This window comes from Achroia grisella, unplaced genomic scaffold, assembly GCF_030625045.1.
Source record: "Achroia grisella isolate CSIRO2021 unplaced genomic scaffold, CSIRO_AGI_Agris_v1 utg511, whole genome shotgun sequence".
Lineage (NCBI taxonomy): Eukaryota > Metazoa > Arthropoda > Insecta > Lepidoptera > Pyralidae > Achroia > Achroia grisella.
The window spans coordinates 1,813,559-1,833,918 of record NW_026712905.1 but is presented as its reverse complement, the minus strand read 5'-3'; the positions used below and the strand labels follow the sequence as shown (position 1 = coordinate 1,833,918).

The 20,360-nt window shown below is 30.5% G+C and overlaps 1 protein-coding gene across 1 annotated transcript in view; it reads left to right on the top strand.

Moving 5' to 3' along the window:
- The window catches only part of LOC131846609 (uncharacterized), an 81,552-nt gene that overhangs the window by 27,168 nt on the left and 34,024 nt on the right, over positions 1-20,360 (top strand). Inside the window, exons 2-3 of the mRNA XM_059195946.1 lie at positions 14,580-14,672; positions 15,487-15,673. Coding sequence (XP_059051929.1) covers positions 14,609-14,672; positions 15,487-15,673 — 251 coding nt within the window. The 5' untranslated portion in view covers positions 14,580-14,608. The remainder of the gene's footprint in view (positions 1-14,579; positions 14,673-15,486; positions 15,674-20,360) is intronic.

Sequence of the window (20,360 nt, the reverse complement as noted above, 5' to 3'; positions counted from 1 at the left end):
ACATCGTGGCGTTTGATATATTTCCTATCTAAACAAAACAGACAATAGCTTTGTGATATTGGAACAGTTCTAGAACTTTCAAAGTGTTGAATGCGTGATTATAAGTTAATGAATATTTCTCTCTAAAATGTGATTTGGGTATTTATTTAATTGAATAATACACCTGCCTGCAGTAACTTACATACTGGATATGAGTGTAGAATGATGGATCCTCTGCTTCTTCCTTATCCAATTTATTAATGGTCGGCGTAGTATGTTTTTATCTTCGATTCATCCCTGTTCGCAGTTATCTCGGGCAGTATAGAATGATAGAATTAGTAGGAATTCAGATGAGTTAGGAAAAACAGTAGGAATTAACTATGATTTGTATTCATGAGCAGTTTGTCAGCCTTAATCTGTACATACGGACAGATGCATTGTAATAATCTAGATATAAGATAAAACAATAGAATAATGTGTTAGTTAAAGATGTTTACTATCATCGGATAGTTAATTTTAATCTTACATTTTTATCTTCCAGTCGGAGTTATTAACCACTCAGTTACTATGATCTTTTTAATTTACCACGTCCAAAAGGTACAGTTTTGTCAAAAAGATTTATACAATCGGAGAAATTGTAATCAAGCATCTATTGAAATCAAAGATCTTTTGGACCCGCTCATCCAGAGCTGAAGTTCAAAGACTCAATTTGAATTCAATTTTCATTAAGTACGCCTAGCAGAGAACAGGCTAATCAACGGAATTGTTGCCATTTGTAGGAAAAACTAACGAATCCAAAGCATTTTTTATTTAAAAGGGACATACAAGGTACATGTTATTATTATGGTTTATTAGCAAAAAGAAATGTCTTTTTATATTCCTGACTGACTTTCTGGTGAAGACAACAACAAACTGAAACATTAAAACGCTTATTTTCTGCCATAAGTGAATGGCGGTTGGCAATTATTGATTCTAACTTGGTCATATGCATGTTTGTGTATATGTCAAATATGTATGTGTTGAACTAAGAACATTACAGATAGTGCATGCGTAATGTTCATATTTTAATTTATATATTTTTAAGTATTAATATAAATAAATATTAAATTTATAATATATATATCACAGTTTAACCGTGCATTTGTTGTTTAATTTGCGCTTACCGTGTTTTTGTAAATATAAATACAATATTTTTGCTTCATGTTATACATGCAATTTCTATGTGTCCAATCTAAAACGTGATCCTTTTTAATAAAACATAAGTCAAGATTCTGAGGTAACTAACATTAAAAAACAACCGTCTTGAGACTCTCCTTCTATTTTCAAGTCGGCTAAAAGCAAACGGGCCCGAAGCATTGTCTATTTAAAAGGGAGACACAAAACACATTATACTAATGACCTTAGGGATCGGCACGCCTCGCATATAGGCAGTTCGTGACGGCACCCTGACAGTGCGACCGCCAGTTAAGCCAAAATTAGGGGGCTAATTAATTTGGAATGCTACGATACTTTTGAGTAATTGTTGTTTTTAGCCGACAGTCAGAAAAGGGATGTTTATTAGTGTGTTTTAATGTCCGAATCTAGTCCAAATTGTAGTCAATTTTGTCTACAATTTGTTTGAGAAGTATATTTTGAAACTACTTAGTTTAATAATACTGATAATACCATTAACTGCGCCATCTGGGATAGTCATCTCGACTGTTATACTACATAAGGTAGTTAGAGATATTATAATAATATAGTGAAATACAGGACGTCTTGGTGAAAAAAACATTTTACATAAACAAATTTTTAGGTACATTTGAATTCACTGTGGCAGAAGGCGAGCCTCGCTTCGTGTTTTGAACTAATTTGATTTATATTGGTTTACATCTGAGGCCCAATCATATAAATTGTTTGTCAGTATTTACACCAGAGTCATGTAATTAATAAATCGTTACTTGAGAAACAAAATAAGTCAGTTATAGTTAACAGAGAATTAATGATTGTCCGCAATTATTGAATGTAGTCAAATCTCATTTTGTACAAAGAAAATTTTTCCCCATACCACCGCTTATAAAAGTTGAATGAGTGAGCTTTATGAATTGTCTAAAAGCTACCAAACTTTACACTTTCACTTTCATATGGTAATATAGAGTGCAAAGTTCGAATGTTTCCACATGTTAATTTATATAACTTCCTTTGTTGAATTTTATAAATCAATCTACCTTTCCCTCATATTGTTTGTACGTATTAATAATGTTGTTACAGTTCGCCTGTAGTATAATAATAAAGCCTATAATTTCTGAATTTATGTTTATAATTATATAATATAATTAATATATAGTATTATATACTTTCCTGCATATTAAATACGGTATTTAGGTATGTTCATTAGAAATAATGTTAACAAAGGAAAACTTATCTCTAAAAGATTGTTTTTCCAGGCAACTCAATACAGCGTGACATAGAAAGTGTGAGTAGGTCAATATGTACAAACAATAATTCAATAAAAATGTAATAATTCAGGCGCGGGTGTACGAATGTGTGGCCCAAAATATTATTTTACTATAGCTACACTGCAACATCGGGATTTCACCGGGCCAGAGATAAAACAACGACGGTTACAGTTCATTTTCGAAATCTACTAACTATCGCATACGCATAATCATACGCAGCTATTGTAAACCAATTTGACCAATTTCAAGGAAACTAGCCAAAAATCTCCGATTTTCATTACACCAGCAAGACCAGCGAAAAGATGCAAACGGTAATAATTAATTAAAAATAAATATAAGGATTTATGTGTATATATACTTGTATACCTATAATATTATTTGTATGTAAAAAAAAAATATTGTCATCGCTGTGAGGGAAGTTACCTCTGAACTTCTCACTTTAACAGAGTAACTATAGTGGTATCCATGGAAACAACGTAGAATAAGATAAACAAAATATATTTCTAATGAAGGTAAAATAAGATAAAAATACATTTAATACAATATACATATATAGATAATATATAAGATAGATATATATATATATATATAGATAAGTTATACGGATACATCAATACGACGACAGACAAGATGACAAAACACACTCTCTTTTCAAATATTCAAACATACTTCTCATTGGCCATATCAGCCAGTCTAGACATCGATTGCAAACCTCGTTCTAACAATCGCAACTTTGTACAAAGTGTACTTCAGTTAAAATGCTCGGTAAGTATAGCGAGATTGCTGAATTGATACACATTAATTTTGGTAGTAAGTCATTTTTACTTGCTGACTGGTTCAAGTGAAATTATTCGAACTGCGTAATGAGACATGCGTAAATTAAGCGTATGTACATATTTTTTGTTACACATAAATGGGGTTCATGCGTGCCACTCGTAGCTGCGAAAATATTACATTAACAAATAATATACAACCGCAACCAGGGTTGTCGACCGTACGAAAATCCTCGTACAGATATTTTTTTTTATCTACGCGGATGCTTTTGTATGTTTACAATAATAATAATAATAATATCTTCACATAGCACGACCTGTCTCACACTTGGCTATGTCCCGTGTCAGTGAGTATCACTTTCTTTTATACAAGATAAAAGTTAAAAAAAATAAATAGTGATAATATAATAATAATAAGCTAACTAGCTAGCCAGACGGGTACAAACAATCATATTCATAAATACAAATATTTGTACCGCGCGAGGAATCGAACCCGCGACCGTTTCGGAAGTAAGGCGGCTGTTTACAAAATTGTACCTACGGAAGTCGGTCGATATACTATGATATACGCTGTTAGAGAGGTTAATTGTAATAATATACAAGACTAGCTGTTATCCTGGATTTCATCTATAAAAATTGTCCTCTATTATTTCAACCCCTTTCAGAGGATTTTATGAGATAAAATATAGCCCAATCCTGTTAATGTTTTTTAACTTGTCTGTCCAATTTCATTGTTATTTTGAACCAAAAATACTTTTACATACATAAATAAAAAAATTACTTGCGACTTCATCTGCTTAAATCTTCATCCCTTATTTCACCCCCTTCCTTCTTGGAAGGGCCATTACACATTCCGTCCTCGTGATAAAATATATATCTTCATTTCATTTTTCAACGTTCAATAATTTAGTTTAGAACATACTTTAAAAATATAATATTGATGTACTTTATAGTAAATAACTAAAGTATCTTGGAAGTACCTTTTAACATTTATGTTTATGGAAGTATGGATTTTTGACCTCTCGGCAGGAAGGCTAAATATTTTTAGTTCGACAACCCTGGCAGCAAATAACGACCGCTATTATTCGTGTCACAGACCCATTGTCCTTGTTATATTTGCGTATTATCATACAAATAAAGCAAATTATTTCCTTACTTACGCTAGGATTTCAGGGAATATATTTCATATATATTTTTTTATTTCCTAACTATGCTGGAAATTAGTTTCAGCTTATCTGGTATTTAATTCCAAACACTCAATTTGCTATTATCTTAATGCTAGTGTTTTCTCATGCGAAGAAAAATCAATACATTGGAATATAATTTAATTCTATTGTAATATATTTTACGTAAAAACAATTAAAACTATATAGTCTATGTAGTTTTTTGTATAAAATATATATTGTTTTTTTATCACTATACTGTTATCACAAGCGTCGACAACGCGCGCGTGATACCCCTGGTGTTTCAGGCGTCCTTAGGCTACGGTAACCATTTAGCATCAGATGGGCCGTATGCTTGGTTGTCGCCAACGTAGTATATAAAAAAAAATAAAAATAAGGAAGAATCGTTTAAATTTAAATTAAAATACCACCCTGTTCATCAATGGCGGACTTCGATTCTTACAAAAATATGCCTCGTATAATAGTATTATAAAACTCTATTCTTCGGCAACTCCGAAACTCTTAACATGGTCCAAGGAGACACTAATACACTTTAAACCTGGAAAATTTCAAGTTCATGCAAGCATATTGAACAACAAGGTTAAGTTTTTGTCTGTAATTTCAGAAAACAAAGGGTACTCAAAAGTCAAAAACTACTACGTTATGTTCTATACAAATAATTGAAATTGAAGTGTTTGTTTGTGTTGTCGATTTAACATTCTATCAATAAATTCTTATAAAAGTATATACATTATTTAAGTAGGTAGTATTAGTATTAATATATTAATTTAAAAATAATAATCCATTTTACAGATTAGCCAGAATAAACAGACACATAAACAGTCTGTTTATTCTGGCTAGTCTGTAAAACGGCTGGACCGATTTTGACAGGAGTTTCACTCGTAAATAATTGATGTTATTAGGAATAACTCAGGCTACTTTAGAAGAAAAAAAATATTTTAATAAAAAAAGTTACGATAAGTTGAGATAAAAGGTTACGAAAAGAGTAAGTACGAAGTCGGAGGAGCAACAACTAGTTATTTATGAAATAAGTTTAAGCATCACTAAAATTCACAGAAAAACTTTGCACATCCTGTCTCGTTCTTTTGTATGCATAATTTAGACTGATTACATATTCTGCGAGTAGATACAAAAAATAATTTAATAATTCCACAAAGGATTTGCATACGTTTTTAGAAATAGAAACACACTCATCTCCCGTTTACTTATACATGCGGAATGGGGCCTCCACTCAACCCTTAAAACCTTGTTTAAGTCATTAATAATAATGGCGTTGAGGCTATTATGTCGAAAATTTCAAGACCCTATTTCGTTCCACTTAGAAGCTAGGCCATAATAGATATCGTTGGTACAACAAAGACGTATAGAGCCCTGAAAAAGCTTACAGATACTTGCCTTTCATTCTAAAAGTAAGTAGATATCTCGTTCCCATAGTATATTGTATTGAAATCCCAGTCCTTTTCTAAATACACATTCTGCGGACTAAACTATTCACAAGGTGAACACAATACATGAATGGAGGGATTATTTCGCCGTTTTTCATGCCCATCCTGTAAATAATTTCGTCATGAATTCTTTAAACACTTCCATTGCTGCTTGAAGGAAAGGAAATAAGTACTATGTTTTAAAGGCAGTGCCCTTAAGAAGAATTCTAAATTGAGTCTATACAAACATACGCATTGAAAGCATCGTGGTCTAGTGACTTACAGCCTCCACATCTAAATTCCAAAGAATAAGGAATTAGAATGTGGGCAACATCCAAAAAACTTTGTGTCTCAATTTACATTTCTGAGGTACTCTTTGATCATAAAAACAACTAAATGAATCCAAATTATTTCGACATATTATTTTTTATGTATTATTTTAATATAAATACGCAATATTTTTCGCAGCTTCCGTACACTGTCTGTTTTGTGAAACAAGAGGAATCAATTTATGAAGTACTATATTTTTTTCATATGACGCGTTCACTATTTTAATATTAAAATAAGTATCTTCAAACTTTTTAATACCGAAATTTCAGTAAATGTATGAGAAATTGAGTGAATGATTGAATAAGAGTAAATAATTTTATATATATACATATTACATTGTCGATTTTATACGTACTAAGAGTAACCTGACATTGAGGGTGACGCAGCTGGAGTCGAGCCAGAACGCGAGTTTCAAGGCGTTTGTAGCCCGGGTCCCAACCAACATGCTGCCCACCTTCATGAAGGAGACTACTGGCCGATGGGTGTGGTGTTCCGGCGCTACCGTGGCAGATTGCCGCCGTCAGTGCCGTGATCTCACAGACAATTTCAATGTCTTAATTTTATATCTAATATATATAACTCAAAGGTGACTGACATAGTGATCTATCAACGCACAGCCCAAACCACTGGACGGATCGGCCTGAAATTTGGCATGCAGGTGGAACATCCATCATGTAGGCATCCGCTAAGAAAGGATTTTGATTAATTCTATCCGCAAGGGGATAAAATAGGGGATGAAAGTTTGTGTGAAACTTTGTCAATTTTAAACCGATTGGGCTGAGACTTTACATGCATAAATGTACTATGACGTAGGCATCCCCTAAGAAAAGATTTTGATAAATTCCACCCCTAAGGGGATAAATTAACGCGAGCGAAGCCGCGGACTAAAGCTAGTTATTTCATATGTATGTTAGTCTATAAGGTATTTATAATATGGGCCTAGTAGCATTGTAGAATAAATTAATAAATAAATATATAAGTATCGAATATGTAAACATTACGTAAAGAAAACCTAAATGTATAATTTTATCGAACAATTACCTCCTTTTTATTACGCCGCAAAACTGAATATTATGTTAATATTTCATACCAGTTTACAAGGCTACTGTTTACCCTTTTGTGCCATTTGTAAATATATATTCATTCCCATACATTACGCATATCCCCTCACATCCTCACAACTGTTGGCACGGGATTTAAGAAGCTTATGGTTCCTCTACGTTCATTTGTTATACTTTGTAATCTACTGGATTTGGCGCAGGAAATATTATATACTGCCACCGGGGTCAATAAAATGTATATTGTTTTTATTCCTTGTGCAAAAACCATAGTCATTATATTTATATTTTATTTATATTATAAATGTGACAGTTTGTTAGCATGGATTAACAAACATTCATATGTTTGTTACTCTTTCACGCAAAAAATACTGAATGGATTTTGATGAAACTTTACAGTGATATAACTTATAAATCAAAATAATACATAGACTAATAAAGCGGGCGATTCCGCGGGCACAGCTAGTATTTTATATGTATGTTAGACTATAAGGTATTATAATAGTATGGGCCATTAATAGCCTGAATTAAGTAAATAACAGTGTTAATTACATTTTAACTTAATTATCTCTAAAATGGTTTTATACTGAAATATTATCTATTTCTTTGATATCTATATATATTATCTGACAGGCTATGAGCGAAAAATAATTAAAAACTAGAATAGAATAGACATTTTAAGTACAGTTTTAAAAATGTAAATTTAAAACTATAAAAAATTGGTCTATTTCATTGTCTCATCAGGTGGCCTATGAGCTTGCTAGCAATTACAATTACAAATTAAAAAAATAAAACATACTCTACGTCCCTTGTATTTATGGGTACAAACGAGACAACTGATTGATTGAAATATACTCGTTTGATTGATAAGATAGTAACTGTTGTTTACAAAATGCTTGATGTTTTTATGAATAGCACTCGACATTCTTTTGTTATATTTTTTAATCTACTCAATTTGGCGGTGGAAATATAATATACTGCTAACGTGTACGAGGTCAATGACATGTGGTATGTATGATATCAGATGGGGTTAAATATGTGTGAGTACTAAAATATTAAATTAATTAATACACCTTTATACCTGTAATTTCAGATAGGGTTATTAGTGACTTTGATATTTGTTGACATTGTTAATATTAATCATAACATACTATGTTATATTATAATATATATCACTACATAGTATAAAACATAATCGCGGTCGGTGCTTGTCCGTCCCTATGTATGCTTAAATCTTTAAAACTATGCAATGGATTTTGAAGCGGTTTTTTTAATAGATTGATTCTAGAGGAAGTATTTGTATAATACATGTATACAAGCCGGGGCGAGTAAAGTAATATTACATTATAAACGCGAAAGTTTGTAAGTATGGATGTTTGTTACTCTTTCACGCATCTACTGAACGGATAGAGTAATATAGGAGTAGCTTATGCGTCAGAATAACACATAGACTATAATATTTATAGAAAATCAACGCGGGTGAACCGCGGGCACAGCTAGTAAAAAATATTTTTATAAAGATTATTTATATGATTTTTAAATGATTAATAATAATAACATCTCGGGTCATCTAGGTCATCTATTATGGGTACAAAACAACTGATATAAATACTTCCATACATATATTTTGTAAATATATACATAATATACAGAGAAAACAAACAACCATACTCATAAATACAAAAGATTGTAAAAATCGCCTTCGTGAGTACTAAGAGGAATCGATTACGTGCGACTATCCGAAAATGTAAAAATGATAGTGTGATATCCGTGGTATCCTAAACCATTATATTTTGATTACATTAAAAAATATTATAGGAGATATTTGATTACAAATCCTAAGAGACATTGTTGTAAGTCCGATGAAATAATCTGAAATTTGATTCCCAATCATAAACATTTGTAAATTCAATTTTTTGGTCATATATAAAATTCTTGTGTCACAGTGTTAGTTGCAACACTTCTCCGAAACGGCCTAAAACATTTTGTATGTAGACACGGTACGTCTGAGAGTAGGTTATTATATATATTAATACTATAATATAAAGATAAGGGTTGTCCACCTTAAAATTATTTACATAATTTTTTGGATTATTTTATGTTTTTTAAAAATACATACAATCCGAAACTTTTGTATGAAGGCTGAATATACTGGACATACTATTCAATTTTTTTAAACTATAAGCACTGTATTTTGAAAATAAATAATTTTATTTAATTCAGTTTAACATAACTCGAGTTTATTAGTCTACGTTTACTTCAAATAACAGTATTAACGGATAAATGATCAACATAATAGTTTTAGTAAGAGATAGTCACAAGCGTTTAAACCGTAGAGATGCAACTAGCAACTAAGTTAACTAGATTCATAAGGATGAATACTCATGCAGTACCTATACAGTATAAACGATGGGTTTATGCAAATTGTCCGCTTAGAAGTTTAAGCTTAGTTTAAACCATTGTTAAAGTTGAAGTTATGTAAACTGATGACGTGTTACAAAATAGAATACTCGGATAGTGGATAATAGAATATATATTGTATTTTAACAGATTATTTTTATTTAAAAATTTTATCGACTTTGTACAAAGTTGTACTCACATCTGTTTCCGTAAACAAGCAGATTGCTTTTCTGAGTAGAAATTCTAAGTTCGGAGGCATGAGATTTTTGTATTCTAAAATTTTCTTTTTAAACATTTTACCAAGGTAGACTTTGTCAAAGTCGTCAGTGTAAACACTTTAGTTTTATCTATTTCAGGCGCTAAGTAACTTGTTTTGTAACGATTAAAACGTTAGAAATTACAGAGTTCCGTTTATGCCATCAGGCCATCTTTGTATTCTAAAATTATTACACATAATGACGTGATACCAATAGTGATTTTCATATATATGTAGGCTGCAATTGCCACTTACTGTCAGGTTGGCAGTCAGCTTTATGCCATTCCTATATCATAAAAAAAATATTGATTAATACATTACATTTACATACATCTCTTTTCCCTCACAGAGAAACAATAATAAGGTTCAGCTTTTTGTCATTCCAATTTCATATAAAAATTAATTATTGATTAATAAATTAATCCCAATAAACATATAGTTATTATAGTAAAAGGTTATTATAGTTACTATACAACTGATAAATAATAATTATTAACTACGAATATTTCTTTTTGAAATAAATTTACCATTAAAAACTTTGAAATAGTTATATTTTTAACAGTTTATTTATTTATTTTTACTATTACTGCTTTTACTGTTATTTTTTTAATATTGTTAATGGAATCGTAACTAGAATAATTTTATTTTAAACAAAGGCTTACTTCTACTTCTCTTGAAGTAATTTTATATTATTTTAACCTCTTTGTAATTTAGTTTTTCCTTCTTTCCCATTCTCTTTCTACGTTTTACAACACTAAAATTTGAATATTACAGATGTGTTGGTGAAATTAAAATGGTTTTTGAAAAGCGTTTAGAGCTGCCGACGGTGAATTATGCAAATTCGATGCACATCTGCACTGGCTCGTATTTTTCTACGATCTTTATTCTCTAGGAAGCTTTTGTTATTAAAATATACGAGTATGAATAAGACCCTGAAAATATGCAAAAAATAAACGGAGTGTCTGAAGATGAAGCCGGTATATTATCTGATTTTAATATTAATTAAGTATTCGAGTTTATTTATAAAATACAAGATATTACCCGCCATTTTATCTGTACGGACTTTCAGCCCCTATTTCAGTCCTTATTGATTAATGTTTGATACTGAAGATAGTCTGCATCCATTCTCTTGATATACTCTATCTTTATGCCAAAATTCAAGTAATTTATTGCAAGAGTACTATTTTTTTTTCCCTCTCAAGGAAATAATTTTAAAGTTCTGAATATGTTTTAATGCCAAAAATACAACTGATTTTCGAATGTATTCGGTATTGTATGTTCTGAAAATATATACCGGTATTCCGCAAACTTTGTTATTATTGCAAACATCCCATGGGATGTTCTGTATTATCGGCTAATGCGTCAGCTTCCATTGCATTTCCATTCCATTGCAGTTTCCATCACGAATCGAATTATATTTCCAATAATATTGCAGGTATTTTTTATATAATCGGAATGACAAATGAGATGATTGTTGTGTACAGGGAAGCTAATACAAAAATCTTTGTAGAAATACGAGAGCATTTTCATTCTCTAACAAAGTATATTGTACGAGGTTTTTACCTACGGAGTCGGTCAAAATTTATATTATGTTATATTGAATCTACGACATTTTTTTTCGTTTAGTAAATACATACATAATATACATAGAAAACACACAGACCAGTACAATAATCATAATCATGAATACATTTACGCTATATACATAGCGTAAATGTATATTCCTAGTAAAATCGAAGCTCCCATTCCAAGTTGCCTTTAAATAACAGGGTTTTCAACTTACTAAACATATCGTGCGATGGTCCCGAGGGAAATTCAATTTTGAGTATTAATATTTGTTATCAAGTCCAATTGACGTTAAGTTTTAATGAAGATATGTTGACGACTTCTGCAATGGCGAAGTGGTCATCATATAAGTTGTGTTTTGATCAAATTTAATTGTAAGTTTAGTAGTATGTATTTGTACTGCTTGTTATGTAACACGTCTCTTCTATATGTAACTAGCTGTCCCGGCAAACGTTGTTTTGCCATATAAATTAATAACGCTATAAAAAAATAGGGGTTGATGATAGAAGGGTGAAAATTTAGGATTGTATGTATTTTTGTATGTTGTATCATAAAAAATAGAAACTAAAAGTTTTGTCTAAAATAAAAAAATAAAATTTAGGAGTGGACTACCCCTAACATTTAGGGGGATGAAAAATAGATGTTGGCCAATTCTCAGACTTACTCAATACGCTCACAAAATTTCATGAGAATCGGTCAAGCCGTTTCTGAGGAGTATGGGAACGAAAACTGTGACACGAGAATTTTATATATAAGATTATTAAAAATAAGTACAATAAATTATATATTTATTAAAAAATCAAATATATACAACCATAAAATGAAGACAAGAAAGAGAGATATGTAAAAATGAGCATATAATTGATTTTTATTTTCTCTATATTTTGTACTAATAGTTTCAGCGAAGGCGATTCATTCTGATGCTTATAAATTTGTTAGTTTTATACATATTTTATAGTATATAGCCTATATTGCTCTGGAATAATCTACCTATCAAGCAATGAACGAACTTCTCATATCCGTTTCCTAACGAAAAAACACTCTTTCGCTTCATAGTACCTATTAATATGCATAGGCTATTTGTGTGCCCAAAAACAAACTAATTTTACTTTTATTCATATTTATCGCAATTATTAATATAACTATGAAAACTTTGAAGATTGTAGTTATACTATATACTAGCACAACATATATAATTAGAGTAAAAAAACAAATTATTATTGTTTGTAAATTTATCTTTATAAATATTTAATATAGCTATCATTAGCTGTGCCCGCGGTATATTATTAATAATATAATTTAAATTTATTGAATTATAATTTCACAAAGTTAAAATAATGCATTTATTGAAAAAAGTGTCAAAATTCAATATATTATGTAGATAATAAAATAAACTATATAAATTATATTCGGTGAAAAATTTAATTTAGTTTCTAACTTCATTCCAACTTAAAACTAGAGGGAAAACAATGTGACAAAAAAAAAGAGTAACAAAAAATATGTACAACATTTTTAATTCAAAATATTTTCATTCCATTTTAACATGTATTTGTTCAAATTATTATTTTTGTGATATAATTAATTTGATAGTAGTCTAAAGATTTAGATTTGAGTTATATTGTATACTTGTATACATATATGTATATTTTTTTGTTCTTATTATGGTTTTGCTGCTCCACTTTTATCGTACATAATACTACTACTAGTACTAGTTGTGCCAGCGGTTTCACTCGCATGAAATTATTAGCCTATGTGTTAGTCTAATGTATAAGCTATTTTATAGTAAAGTTTTATTAAAATCTGTTTAGACAAAACGCATGAAAGAGCAACAAACATCCATCCATCCACGCTCACAAACTTTCGCGTTTATAATATTAGTAAGATTTTGTCATCATCATCATCATCAGCCTGTGTTTATCCATTGTTGGATGTAGGCCTTTCCCAAGACTTCCACCATGTGCGCTCTTTCGCCTTCCGCATCCATCCACTCCCGGCCACCGTCATAATGTCATCGGTCCATCTTGCAGGAGGGCGCCCGACACTCCGTCGACCCATACGCGGCATCCACTCCATAACCTTTCTTCCCCATCTATCATCGCTGACTCTGCTAATATGCCTGAGCCACTGCCACTTCAGCTGACATACTTTGAGGGCTATATCGTCCAGTTTGGTCCTCCGTTGAATTTTCTCGTTACAGATCATATCCCTTAGAGAATTTGCTTTCTCTTAAAAATTTTGCATGACAAAAAAATTAATTATTCCTAAATATAATTAAAAAAAGGATGTAATCACATTAAAATTAATATTTACATAAATAAACACTAAATCATCGTTTTAAAATTAAAAGTTTCAATACAAACATTGTTCTCGCTTCCTCTAAGCTAATAAAACAAGCATGACCCGTTTTAATTTCATATTTATTTACATAATCTCATTTTAGGGGTAACCAAAACCCAGGGGTTTGTGTGTTTCCATGTTTATTTTGTGTAACATAATAAATATTTGCTACGGTAAGCCGGCCGTACCTACATTGTAGTCTCCCGTGGTCGGACAAAGTTAAATCATTTATTGTACAATGATGTATTAGATAAATATAATTTATTATACATGAAATATTGAAATATATTTTATATATATATCATTTACAAAAATAAATACCTTTGGTCATGTCATATTGTCAGAATGACAATGGATTTCATTCTTCTTCATTTTATTGCATTTTATTACTTTGTACAGAGTTCATACGAAATTCTACAATTTCGTTCCTTTTACACTATTTGCATTAAGTGACCATTTATGTATCCACTAAGATTACGATTGCTTCAGAGAGAAAAATAATTGTTGGATATGTCATATATAAAATGGCAAACGATGATCGACCTGGTCGTAAGTGGTAACTTTAGATATAGAAGGAATTTGTCCGACATTTCGCATTTAGCCTAGATGGCATACAATATACTTAAATGCTACGAAAAATATTAAATTTAAATGTCAAACAATATTAAAAAAAAAAGAATAATGTCATAATAATACAAAAACTACAACTTAAGTATATGTAAAGTTTCAGCAAAATCTGTTTTGTAGTTTTTGTGTGAAAGAATGACAAACATCCATCCATACTCATAAACTTTGGCGTTTATAATATTAATAAGTGGCATGTGTTGTCTACAGAGCCTGCTGAGCGGGTAGGATGCGGCGGCATGAACCGCATCGTATTGCTGATGGCGATGCTCACCAGGGCCATCGCTCCTCAAAACATAACAGGTAAAATCCAAATTGCTTCTAATAGGTATTGAAAGTTAAATTAAAAGAGGATAGCAAAGATATACCAACATTAAAGTCACGATCATGTTCATCTTGACCTTCACTCGTGAACGGGTGCTGCTTGTGGGGTGTGTTATAAGTATATAAATAATATCATATAGGCAATGATATTATTATATGAATAATATAATTGCCTATTTTTTAGGCATTATTTTAAGGCAGATTTATGTTTATAGATATAGAAGTACCTATTACTTTAAAAATTTTACAAAATATATAATGGCTTCCATGATTTTACAATCTATTATGTTGTTTTAATTCAAATAGTATTCGGAGTAGGTTTCTAATAGTATTAATATAAATCTAAAAAATAATTTTAGTAAAAAAACATTAAAAACACAAAACAATAAAAAACATACCAACTGCAAATATTTTGGCGGTAGCAGTTTAAAACACCATCTCTTCATATTTTCATGGATTTGATGTCTGCGTGACACAAATGTTTGTAATCATATTATTTCTGGTCTAGGTATTTCTATGTTATATTAAAAAAAATATCCACTGTCTATTTTTATAAGCACGAATACAGGTGACTAAAATCCGTTCATATATGTATAATCTAATATATATTTAATAGAAATGTTAGAAAAATAAACACGGTGTTCCGAATAAAAAACACAATTGACTATAGTGTCCACCATTATACGCTAACAAAACACGATCTTTTTTCTACAAATCAGAAATTGAAACTACAGAAATTATTCAACTGGCCGCGATATGTCACCATCCCACTATAACTATCAATCTTTTTCAGAAATCCAAGGAACTGAACCCACGTCCCCGCTGACATCGCTCACTATGCCGCCCCCAACTGTCTTCCGTAACACAAGAATAACTACCAAGCCTAGACGACAACAAAACAGACAAGGGAAGGGAGACTCGCCCATGTTGAATTACATTTTCGATTCTTACGCGACGAGTAATAAACATTTTCATGACAAGTAAGTTATTTTTATATACAAAAATTACATTACAAAGTAAGAAATCTAAATATATATAACTCAAAGGTGACTGACATAGCGATCTATTAACGTACAGTCCAAACCACTGGACGGATCGAGAGAAATTTGGCATGCAGAAAGATGTTATGACGTAGGCAACCGCTAAGAAAGGATTTTGATTAATTCTATCCCCAAGGGGATAAAATAGGGGATGAAAGTTTGTATGAAACTTTGTCAATTTCAAACCGATCGGACTGAGACTTTACATGCATAAAGCTACTATGACGTGGCATCCCCTAAGAAAGGATTTTGATGAATTCCACCCTTAAGATGATAAATTAACGCGAGCGAAGCCGCGGGGAAAAGCTAGTTGATTATAAACATATTTTGTTCTTTGACATTTGTTACTACTTTTCTATTTACAGTTTTTCATATATGTTTCTTCTGTGTACACAATAAAGAGTTTATTATTATTATTACAACTTTTTGCCATATGACCTTTAAAATACTAATGGTAAAAAAGGGAGTTAATAGGATGATTGCGAACAGGGATGAATAGAAGAGAAAAACATAAGGGAGTAGCAGATAATGATGCAATATACATTTTAATTTGCAGTACTGTTCCTATTGGTCGTACCGTGATCTCTTGTAGCCTATGGCGTTCTTAGACTGTCGAACACTAAAATAATTTTCTAAATCAGATTCATATATATGAATCTGATTAGATTATGATGATCTGATAGAGAATTTAATTTAAATTATTTTAATATATATTCATAATACAGGAGATTACCACGAACACGCAAACTCACAAACTTTACCTCTTTATCATGTTAATATAAATGTTATTTTTAATAATTAAGAAGGTTATATTCCAAAATAATTTTCTACTTTAGTTTACAGTCTACGCATTGGCGTACATTGGAATATTATATGTAGATATTATATTAAAAAAATATTATACATACTAATTTTTCATTCATAATTTGAATATATATCGTAATTTCATATATTATTCCACGTGAACGATTAAGAAGGTTTCCTCGAGCATTTATTTATTATATAATGTATCATATACAAATATATTTATAAATGCTCAATTAATTTTAAATAGATTTACAGTACCAAATACAAAGTATGTTTTGTACAAACATCAATCAAAAATACAGCTGAAAATAAAATAGTCAAATAAGAGTAATATTCAGAAACAAAATTTCATTTACATACTATATGAATAATTATTATGGAGTAATTTAAAAATACAGGTATTTTATTATATTGCAATTTGTTTGCGATCGAAAATAGTCATTACATATTAATCAAAACTAGCTGTACCCGTGACTTAGTTCGCGTGGAATTTTATGTTATTTTTCTAAAATAAAAGAGCTTTTGTAAAATATAAGTAGCCTAAGTTACTCCTTATTACATCAGCTACCTGCTAAAAAAGTCCCATCAAAATCGGTCCAATCATTTCAGAGATTACACGAATTAGATACACAAAAATTGTAAAAAATCTAATTTTGGTGTATGTACCGTATTTATAATCATTTTTAATACATGCAGTATTACAAAAAGTTTATTTCAATATTACAAACAGACACTGCAATTTTATTATATGTATAGATAAAATTAAACTTCTTGAAAATAGAACTCGACATTCCATTCGACTCGACATAGAACGCCGATTTTAATATATTATTTAACAATAACTTTTTTTTATAATTACAACGTGCAATATTCCTCCACCAAACATAGTTTACTTTTTTTAAGTGCTAGCTGCACAGGACACATAAACGTGATGTTATATAATTACTAAACTACTACTATTGTCTATAAATAATGATATATAATTATGACAGAATAAAATTAAACTCAGTAGTCATTATAAATGCGAAAGTGTCTGTCTGTTTGTTACATTTTTACATAACCAGAACGAGCATAGGCTATCTTTTATTTTACTTCTTATCTTACTAATATTATAAACAAAGTTTATGAGTATTGATGGATAGACGGATAGATGACTGTTACTCTTCCACGCAAAAACAACCAGATGGATTTTAATGAAACTTTACAAGATATACATCAAAATAACATCTAGGCTATAAATTTCACGCGGCTGAAACCGTGGAAACAGCTAGTCTCAATTAAAGCTACAGGATAAAGGGTATCAATAAATTAAAAAAAAAATGAAAACAAAAAAAATCTATGATTTCTACTTAAACAGAGAGTTCAATACTCGCTTTTAAAATAAATCTACTCTAAATTCTACCCTTAGACTTGTATAGAAAACGAGGAAACAACAAAGCAGGTAATTCTAAAAACGGCGCTCAATTTATGAATCTTCACTAAATGGACTCCAGTAATGAAGTAAGGCTATAATAACGAAATTAGCATGATAACAGTAATTCCGATGCATAAACTTTATAGACACTAAGGATCTTAAAAGCTTACCTCCTTTGTATTTTTTACGATTCATCTTCGTAATGGGAAATGCTGTGCCAACATTGTGTTTCAAATTATATTGTACCTAAAATATAAATGGAATAAAGGTTTAAGTTTAAAAGCATTAGAAACTGTATACAGACTCATATAAATACTGGCATATTGAATACAAAATTACAATATACATACAATTCTTCAAAATAAAACTCGAAATATGTAGTACAGAAACTGTGACTTTGGATATATAATATGTTACATAGAGCATGATTATTTCTTTATCATTGTTATTTCTTTTTTTTATAAAAAAAAATATACTATATTAAAGATCTAATATTGTCGTCATTTAACTGTGACGTCATTTAACCTTTATGTAACATTCTCTATCTATATATTTTTACGGATGACGATGAAAGTGGTCAGCTGACGGTAGCGGGGTACCAGTGGAGGATTATAAGACGAGTATGAAACGTCAGGTCAGTTAGCCCATTGTAGCTAGTTTACTATATGAAATCCTAGTCCGTCCGGATTCAGGACCGTCCTGGTGAATTTGCTTCGAAGAACTAACTGACCTGACATCTCATGCTCGTTTTATCATCAACCACATGGTTATTATGAGGGATACTGGGATTTCTAGCTGCATTGGCTTAAATATACAAAAACAAATAAATAGAATATTTTACATTAATATGATGATAATATCGGATAGGGACTGACGACTGAATAATGACTCAATATTTTTTTTATAATTTAATATACATAAATTTTATACAAATTATTGCATTAAATAAAAGCTTTTTTATATAAAATGAAGTCACTTCCGCTGTCTGTTCGGTTAGATCTTCCAAACTACGCTACGGATTTTAATGCAGTTTTTTTTAATAGATAGAGTGATTCACGAGGAAGATTTATATTTATAATACATGTATACCCGCGCGAAGCTGGGCTGATATCTAGTATAATGCTAACTAGAAATATAAATAATAATTCTCATACCAATCCTGATAGTAACATATTATAAACATGAAATAGTACACTAAAATTGGTTTATATTACCTATGATATAAATAACCAAATGGAATTATGATAAAAAGACTTTTATGTCATATAAAATTCTTTGAATCTGTACTTGAAACTACAGACATGTGGGTTTTATTACAGGCAAAGTTTCAACCCAAAACTTGTGTAATTGGGTAAGGCAAAGCAGCGAGAAAGTTTCCGCGTCTTATTCATACCTCTGTGTGCACTTATGGGCTTGTTACACTATCTTCTTCTATTGTCTGTATTACCATAGATCACTACTACAAAACCGCTCCCTGTTATGCATTATGTCGTTCACACCTCTATCTATAGATCCGTTTTCGCTGAATAAATGTATTAATTATTTTTAAACTTTCGTGGTTAATATACATTATTTATATTATTAACCGGGTCTTAACAGGAATAATTTTATGTTAAATAAAGGCATTTACCCCTCTCGACGTTTCGACTAAGTTGCACTAGCCGTGGTCACGAGCTGACTGGTTAATTCGTGACAACGGCTATAAAATTATTCGTGTTAAGACCTGGTTAATAATATAAATAAATATATTATTAATTTATACGAATTAATTAAATTGTAAAATACTAATTAAATAAAAATATTAGGTAATTAATTTAAAAATTGAATCCTGAACTGTCTGAATTAGCAGTACCAGAAGTCTCATTACTTATCCACTTTTATTGTAAACTAGTTGTGATTTCACACTAATGAAATTTATTTTGTTACAAAAATTTCTTCTATAAGTCAGATTTATTTATAACTCTACTAGTTGTATCTGCGGTTTCACCCGCATCAATCATCATTTATAGCCTATGTGTTATTCAGAATCGAAACTTTACAGTAATCTTTAAGCTATACTATAAAGTGTTCATAAAATCCGTTCAGTAGTTTCTGCATGAAAGAGTAACAAACATCCATCCATACTCATAAACTTTCGGATTTATAATATTGTGTAGTAAGTAAGTAAGACATATAAGTGAGTGGTATTTATTACTGGAAAATTTTCAGCCCAAAACTTATATAATTGTTTAAGACAAAGTGCGAAAGTTTCCACGTCTTATTGGTGTGGGCACTTATTACACTATCCTTGATTATTGTAAATGTTATAATGGATGAGACCATAAAATAACTTTGAGTTTTACATATATGTATGTACATATTCTTATGTATGGGCCACTGTTGCAGTGAAATAAAATGTGGGTATAA